The following is an 8,536-nucleotide window of genomic DNA, read 5'->3' on the forward strand; positions in this document are numbered from 1 at the left end:
TACTGTCCTCAGGTGATTGCCCCATAGATGATCTCCATCTGTTTTTCCTAAAACACTTTGTTCTGCTGGTGCAGAGAGGGCGGATGGACATGAGGGAGTTAGTTGCCCCTTCCACCAACTCTTAGTTTATGGCTCGTCTTAATTCCCTTCTTCACAATAAGGCGCTGTCCCTGTCCTTATTAACGTCACAGAAGTGCACGCGGTCACTGCCCTATACAAGGTCAGCACACTCTTTCCCCGCTGCTGCCGCCATGACAGTTGTACATGTACATGTGGCGCCTTCGTAAAATTTATAAAGTATCGCACAGGAACCGGCCTTATGGCAGAGGACGCCACGGTTTATCCCGGAGGGACAGCGAACGCATCTAACGGCAAAAAATATTTATTGTAAAAACACAAAGAGTAACTAATAATAAAGGCTTCACGTTCCTCCCGGCTACGCCGTCTCCATCTTGTATCCTTGTTTCTCTAGTTCGGCTCTGAAAAACAGAAATGTGCAAGATGTAAGAAGTACAACCAAGAATAAAGAGGCGCGAGACCAGCAACCAAATTTTAAAGGGGTTTTCTCAATATCCGACTTTCAGCCCCTTCCCCACTAATCAGCTGAGGCTCAGTGACCACTGCCTATCCAAAAGAAACCGGGAAACTGCACTATAAGGGGCTGTACCACAGTTAGAACTTACTGCCTATGCACAGATTAGATCTGATCACGAGCGCGCGTGGGGGAGGAGGGGTCGTCACTGTGGGTGAGGCTTAGTAGAGAGGGGTCAAAAGTGGTCAGATTTACTACAATATATGCCAAAAATGTTGTTTTTCTCACCTTAACTGATTGGAAAAGTCATCTTCTACGTTGTCGTCATCCCAGTTATCTTCCCAAACATGAGCGTCCTCATCCTCGTCACAGCCGGGCCATTCTGTGGAGAAATTAATACAAGAGGATCAGGAATAACTTATTGATAGCTGGGGGAAGTCTGACCGCCGGGACCCCCTGGAGTTCCTGAGAATGGATGGAGCAGAGGTTACATTGGCAGCAACACTTTGGTTGTACAGAACAAGTGGGCTCAGAAGATCTCACACGATGTCAGCGTGACAATAATTATATAATATATGCATTATCTGACTTTAGCGCCATAATGTCGGTTATTCATTTCCGGAGGTGAAACAAGAGACAATAGTTTATTTAGGGATTATTGGGGAGGTGACGCTGAGAAGCAGGGAGCGTTCACTCACCGACCTGTCACTCACAGATCAGCGGATACAAGTCTCGCTGCCGACATGCTGCTTCTCATCTTTTCTATAGGGGCGGTGGGCGAAATAATCCAAATATTGGGTGTAAGGAGTGAGAACGACGTAAAGGAAAAAAAAAAATTACAGTTTTATTTTTTTTCCTCCCATTTTTTCAGGACATTATATGATGAAGTGAATGATGTCATTCAAGACTAGTACTTGTCCGGCAAAAAAGAACGTCATATGGCTCTGTGGACAGAAAAATAAAGAATTATGGATCTGTCATGGCGAAGAGGAAAAAAAAAAAAAAGCAAAAATATATGAATGTATTACTTCTTGGATGGGAAATCCACATCAAATTAGTGGGTCGGAGCAGAATGAGGGGTAAAAGGCACAAGCGGCGACACTGGGGTCTTTAAGTAATGGAAGCCCTTATTGTAGTAAAGAGGCAGTCCACCTTTGGCTATACTGCATGTATTTGGGGCTAAAAATATTTTTTGCAATTGGGTTCCTGCCAGCGATTCTCCTGCTTCCTGAGCCCCATCAACAGAGCAGTTTCTTCTCTTCTGCCATATCTACGGGGCGCCACTGCCAACATCATGATGATTGACAGCTGGCTCACCGCTGTGTTAGGCAGAAGCGGCTGTCAATCAACATGACGTCGGCAATGACGCCCCATCGGCAGAACAGAGCGCAAGAGAAGGAACTGCTGTGTCCACGGGGCGTCACAGGAAGCAGGAGAATCGCCGGCAGGAACGGTCTGTGACTGATCTAAGCCAGGAGAGATCATCGCAGGGCAGCAGTCAAGTAGTTAGCAACTACCTACCGATAAGTGCTTAGCCCTATAGAAAAAGGAAAGTCCTGGAGAACCCCTTTAACTCATTCTGCAGCCAGTATTATAAAAAAAATAATTATATTAGACATATTTATTTAACTCACTTATATAGCGCCATTAATTCCACAGTGCTTTACAAACACTGTCCCCATTGGGGCTCACTATCTACATTCCCTAACAGTATGTCTTTGGAGTGTGGGAGGAAACCGGAGAACCTGGAGGAAACCCACGCAAACACGAAGAGAACATACAAACTCCTTGCAGATGTTGTCCTTGGTGAGATTTGAACCCAGAACCCCAGCGCTGTAAAATAACAGTGCTAATATAGGACTGTATAGCAACTATACCTTGGTGATAAATGTCTGGTCACGACATCACTGAGGGGCAGCATAGATAGAAGGTAGATGGACAGTGCTGCGAATGAGAATAGGACGGGCTTGTAGTGACTGCACGCTAGTTTTGTTTTTTATTTCTAAATGGGCCCATGGTGTTCTTCCACAACGCTGTCCATTTCCCTTCCAGTATCCTCACAACCTCATCGAGCGGGGAACGTCATGTAACTGCTGCAGCCAACCACTGGTTGCCAACTGGCAAATGCTGTCAGGACTTGTCAGCTAGAAGAGGAAGGGAGGAGAAGGCAGGGGGACACGAGCATCTGTGTGGAGGAACGGCAGGGGGTTCTGCTAGCTGAGTATCTGTTTCTTTTTTTATTCTAAGAACGCCATGGGGTAATTTTCAAAGTTAAAAAAATATATATAGGGGACAACCCCTTTAACACCAAGTGTCCTCTAACACCAGAGCTCAGTTGCTAACTTCCGTGATTGACTGCAGCGGTAGTACAGTGTCTCAGAAGTGCAGCCTCTAACTTCAAGTGACCGTATCTCTGCCTAGAAGCGAGATATTATAAAATCGTTTTCATTTCTTAAACCAGGGCTGTGGAGTAGGAGTCTTGGAGTTGGAGCCCATTTTGGTGGAGTCGGTATCAAATGGACTGACTCCTAAAATATATAATAAATTGGGTACAGTAATTCAATGCAGTTTGTGGGGAATATTTTTTTCATAAGAATTTGGGAAAGTTCTGAAATGTCCTATAAAGGTCTGTCCTATTCCTGATCTAAGGGTCTAGACTTTTAGCTGAGATGAATCTGTGCTACAGTAAATATAACTTAAACATGAGCCGTGTATGAGGGAGTCGGAGTCGGTGTTATGGAAATTGAGGAGTCCGAGGTTTGGCTTACTGGCTCCACAGCCCTGTCTTAAACCATTTAAAGGGAATATGTCAGCAGGTTTTGCTATGTAATATGAGAGCAGCCAAATATAGGGACAGAGACCCTGATTCCAGCAATATATCACGTACTAGAGTGTCAATACAATCAGTGTTTTATCAGCAGGGAATTATCACTACAGGACTAGGTGCCAACCACATCCCCAGCACTGATTAGCAGCTTTCTGACAATATACAGTGTACACAAAAAGCAGCCAATCAGTGGTAGGGTTATACACGGCTCAACATTCAGAGCTCTGCTAGATCTGCAGCAGAGAAAACTGTGACTGTATCACAACTGCTGCACCGAGTAACCTAAATGACATCACTGGAATCAGAGTCTGTCCCTTCATCATGCTGCTGTCAGATTACATAGCAAAACCTGGAGACAGATTCCCTTTAAGGCCGCAGACAATTTTCATCTTTGCGCTGTTTTTTTCTCTTCTTCCAGGAGCCATTACTTCATCATTTTTCTGCACACATCCGTAAGAGAGCTTGTTTTTGCTTTTTTTGCAGGACGAGTCGTAGTTTATAATGACACCATTCATTTTACAATATCCTGTACTGAAGAAAGGGCCGAAAAAATTCCAAGTGTGGTCAAATGGAGAAAAAAAAAAAAAATTCTAAAAGAAAAAAAAAAAAAAAATAAATAAATAATTCAGCCATTATTTGTATTGAAAGCCCCAAAGTGTGGACTGCAGCTCTAGAGAGGAGAAACTAATCTAATGTCCCTGCCTCCGGTCTGATACTTACCCTCCGCCATCTTCACCTTTTAGAGATGCCACTCCCGCCAGTCTCTAGCAGTTTGACACCTGCTGATCGCTCCGAGGTTTGCTGGACGAGTCGGGGGTCACAACTCAGTGACCCCTGGCTTGTTAACATTACCGCTGTCTTCCCGGTCAGTCAGCACGGGAGCGGAGCAGGGTGAATATAATATTAGGTGCAGGGACCTTACATTAATAGCACCTTTCCAATGCTGAAAAATAAAAAATTCTGAGACCTGACACTTTATTTTTTTTATGAATGCGGCTGTGTAAGGGGGGGGGGGGGGGGGGGGGGTTTGTTTTTGGGTGGCGAGCTGATGTTTTCATTGGTGCCATGATGGGGTTCATAAACTCTTTATTGCAATTCCCGGGTGAGGAGGGACAGCAGCGGCTGAAAAAACAGCGATTGAGACAGTTTTACTTCTCGTCACGGCGTTTACTTTATGTGATCATTTTCTTTTTTTATTTTAATCAGATTTTTTACAGAAGCCGTAACACTAAATAAGATTGTTTTTGGATTGGGGGGAGAGCAGGCCAGTGTGCAGGAAGAAGGGCCCAGGAGGAAGGGCGCCAGGGCCCAGGAGGAAGGGCGCCAGGGCCCAGGAGGAAGGGCGCCAGGGCCCAGGAGGAAGCGCGCCAGGGCCCAGGAGGAAGCGCGCCAGGGCCCAGGAGGAAGCGCGCCAGGGCCCAGGAGGAAGCGCGCCAGGGCCCAGGAGGAAGCGCGCCAGGGCCCAGGAGGAAGCGCGCCAGGGCCCAGGAGGAAGCGCGCCAGGGCCCAGGAGGAAGCGCGCCAGGGCCCAGGAGGAAGCGCGCCAGGGCCCAGGAGGAAGCGCGCCAGGGCCCAGGAGGAAGCGCGCCAGGGCCCAGGAGGAAGCGCGCCAGGGCCCAGGAGGAAGCGCGCCAGGGCCCAGGAGGAAGCGCGCCAGGGCCCAGGAGGAAGCGCGCCAGGGCCCAGGAGGAAGCGCGCCAGGGCCCAGGAGGAAGCGCGCCAGGGCCCAGGAGGAAGCGCGCCAGGGCCCAGGAGGAAGCGCGCCAGGGCCCAGGAGGAAGCGCGCCAGGGCCCAGGAGGAAGCGCGCCAGGGCCCAGGAGGAAGCGCGCCAGGGCCCAGGAGGAAGCGCGCCAGGGCCCAGGAGGAAGCGCGCCAGGGCCCAGGAGGAAGCGCGCCAGGGCCCAGGAGGAAGCGCGCCAGGGCCCAGGAGGAAGCGCGCCAGGGCCCAGGAAGAAGGGGGCCAGGGCCCAGGAGGAAGCGCGCCAGGGCCCAGGAGGAAGGGGGCCAGGGCCCAGGAGGAAGCGGGCCAGGGCCCAGGAGGAAGCGGGCCAGGGCCCAGGAGGAAGGGGGCCAGGGCGCAGGAGGAAGGGGGCCAGGGCGCAGGAGGAAGGGGGCCAGGGCCACATTTATGTATTTTTTTGCTTTATATATATATTTTTTTATTTTATATGTTAATTATCTTTTTACCTTCTTTCTTCTTGGGGACTTGACCCTGTGATCTGTCATTGCTCGCGCTATATCCTTCCGCATTGCGGTAAAGGGTGACAATCACGGTGTGGATGGCTTCGACACATCTGCCCCCCAAAATAATATGGGGGAGCAATGGACGGCTGAAGGATGACACAGCAGAACGGCACTATCACCCTGCCCTCATACATTCCAGCACTGTGTGGGTGACAGGCCATGCTGGTACTTGTAGTCCCACCCCATAAGCTGATGAGTTGACTGCTCTGTAGTATGGGGTGCATGAAGGGGTTAATGCAGAAGTATCTAAGCTGTGACGATACCTCCCTCCATCCTCCTGAGTCACCCCAGGCCTCATCCTCACATCAGCCCGCCGTCCTCCTTCAAGTCTTTCTCACCTTCAGTAGGAAACTCCTCAAACTCGTCGTCCTCCTCCAGGAGACCCAAATCTACTTGGGGTTTCTTCTCGGTACTCATCCCGCATAAACACCACCGGACTCGGCCACTCACAACACACCGGAGCCTCGGTCTGTACGAGTCAGCCGGAAACGGAAATACCTACTAGACGCATGCGCCGGACAGGCTGGCGGAAGAGTCTGCACGCACGCGGCATACTGCGCATGCGTGGAACCAGAAGATGACGTGATTGGTGTTGGAGCGCATGCGTCATGAGTGAAGACATGTTGCTAAGCAACCAGGGTGTACCCAGCTAGTCCTGTGCTCCAGCAGAATGGCCTAGTCCTGCTTCTGAGAAACACTGTCTGCTGCCCATAGAGAACCAGCACAATTCAGATTTTCTTTTACTGGATGGTATGGGCCGCAACAATGTTTGAAGCAAAATGCATTTATGTATTAACACTTGTAAATAAACTATATGTTTATTTAACTATATATATAAAATAAATGTGATATTTAATATATTCAAAATATATAATATATATTACATTTAATATATTTCTATAATAAAATATATATTTTAATATGTTATATATAAATATATTTATATATAACTATAAAATAGTTATATATATTACATTTGGTCACCCCCATCCCTATATCACAGCAGGATCAGATTACATGTGGCTTGTAGTCTGTATCCATGGAGATACATAGGGCTGCATAGGAGCTGAAAACCCAAAACGGCCAGAGCAAAAAAAAAAAACGAGCGTCGCTTGTAATGCGGTCACGCTGTTTGCAGATGTTTTCCACCAAAATCACACATCCATTTTATTAAAAAGCTGCAGACAGCGCGGGTCCCACTGCGGGCAATTTCCATCTTTGTGGTTTCATTTTTTTCCTCCTCTTCCGAAAGTCATGACTTTTTTACTTTTCCATCCACACAAGCACACGAGGGTTTGTTATTTTGCGAGTCGAGTTTATACTTTTTGAATAACACCTTGTACTAAACCGTATAATGTACTGAAAAACAGTGAAATAATTCCAAGTGGGGTAAAATGGCGAAAAATCACAAATCCTAAGGATAGGTCATCAATGTAAAAGTAGTGGACAACCTCTTTAAGTCACCTTTCTTTTTTTTGTGTTTTGTGGTATCCATTCACATATTTGGCACAAACATTTTCAAAATTATGGATGTGGTTCATGAATTTTGCACAAAGCCAAAAAAATCTCTTTATATTTGTCTGTAAGTCTTCTTTTTTGTTTTTTATTTACAACTTTTTAGCTCAAAAAGTTGCATGTCCAATTAAAATGGAACAAAATTTGTGTAAAAATTCCAAGGGTACCTAAAATCATTCCAGAGGGAGAATGATGGATTAGCTGAAAACATCTGTGGCACCCCAGGGGTCTGGTTTCCCACAGTAATGTAATGTTATGTCTGAGAGCAGGTGGGAGGTCCTTTGGTCAGGGATCCTGTGCATGCCACACCTCCTGCCCAGTCTTGGGAGGGGAAGAACTTCCCCTGTATAAACCCGGGGCTGAGGCAGGGTGAGTCAGACAAGGAGAGTGGAGACAAGAAGCAGCATAGGAAACAGCAGAGTTACAAGGAGTCAGGGGCTGGCAGCTGCAGAGTTCGCCCTGACTAAGAAGATTCTTTACCGGACCCGGAGTCCGAGGCTGTGGGGACTAACTCCTACCCAGCAGCAGAATCCGTCAGGCAGGGGATTTCAGGTCCTCTGGCCCAGAAGCCCGAAGGCACGGTCACACGCGTGGGACCAGCACCGCCATCGTGGAGCGGAAGCCATTAGAAGGCCCCGAGTCACCGGCCATACGGGTGAGCACCACACGGTACACTCAGGGACGTGGGCTACTTACATCAGCTTCTAGCAAGGTAGCCAGAAGAGTACAGTCAGTTTGGGAGGCCTACAACTACGCCTGGCCAGGGGAGATCCCATCTGCTCAAGGACTGACCAGGCCCCATCCGCTAGCAAGTACTCCGGGAGGGTCTATCGTTGTTACCAGTAAAGACCCTGAACTACACCGTACCGTCTCTGAGTGGTTCCTGCTACCCCCATCATCCACGTCGGCTGCCCTGAGGCCATACCCCTCCCGTTGGGGGTTATACTATCACGCTGCACAATCCTACCACCGGCCTCAGCGGTCTGCCCTGCAGCAGCAGCTCCCTGGCTGCACTCAACGGGTGGCGTAGTCCTCAACTATTTACTACTAATAGACTGCCGTCTAGTTTGACTCCCTGGGCACGGACCGGGTCACCGCCACGAGACTACAACCCTCCACTGATCCGGCTCCGGGTAGGCTCCCGCGTGCGCAACGCAGCGCGACACAGGCCCAGGGGCGCGTCACATCTAGAAACCCCCAAACCCTGTCCACAATGACGAACATAAAAATAAATAAATAAATAAGGCGCAAATGAAAAACAGGTGAAAACACCCAAAAATAGACAAAAAAAGGCGCAAATGCAAAACAGGCGAAAACGCCCAAAAAATGGGGAAAAAAGGTGCAAATGCAAAAGAATAAGGTGCAAATGAAAAACAGGCGAAAACAGAAAAAAATAGACCGAAAAAAGGCGCAAATG

The 8,536-nt window shown here is 48.3% G+C and overlaps 1 protein-coding gene across 1 annotated transcript; it reads right to left on the bottom strand.

The window, feature by feature from the left end:
• Positions 1 to 366: 366 nt before the first annotated feature.
• Positions 367 to 6,132, bottom strand: SEM1 (SEM1 26S proteasome subunit). Its single transcript, XM_073677318.1, has 3 exons — positions 5,943 to 6,132; positions 821 to 914; positions 367 to 479 (listed from the first exon to the last, which is right to left on the bottom strand). Exons 1-3 carry the CDS (start codon positions 6,019 to 6,021, stop codon positions 437 to 439), a joined length of 216 nt encoding a protein of 71 aa, XP_073533419.1. The 5' UTR covers positions 6,022 to 6,132; the 3' UTR covers positions 367 to 436.
• Between the last annotated feature and the right edge of the window lie 2,404 nt (positions 6,133 to 8,536).

The sequence above is a fragment of the Phyllobates terribilis genome, unplaced genomic scaffold, assembly GCF_046119375.1.
Source record: "Phyllobates terribilis strain yellow unplaced genomic scaffold, ASM4611937v1 Scaffold_4__5_contigs__length_816908805, whole genome shotgun sequence".
Classification (NCBI taxonomy): Eukaryota; Metazoa; Chordata; class Amphibia; order Anura; family Dendrobatidae; genus Phyllobates; species Phyllobates terribilis.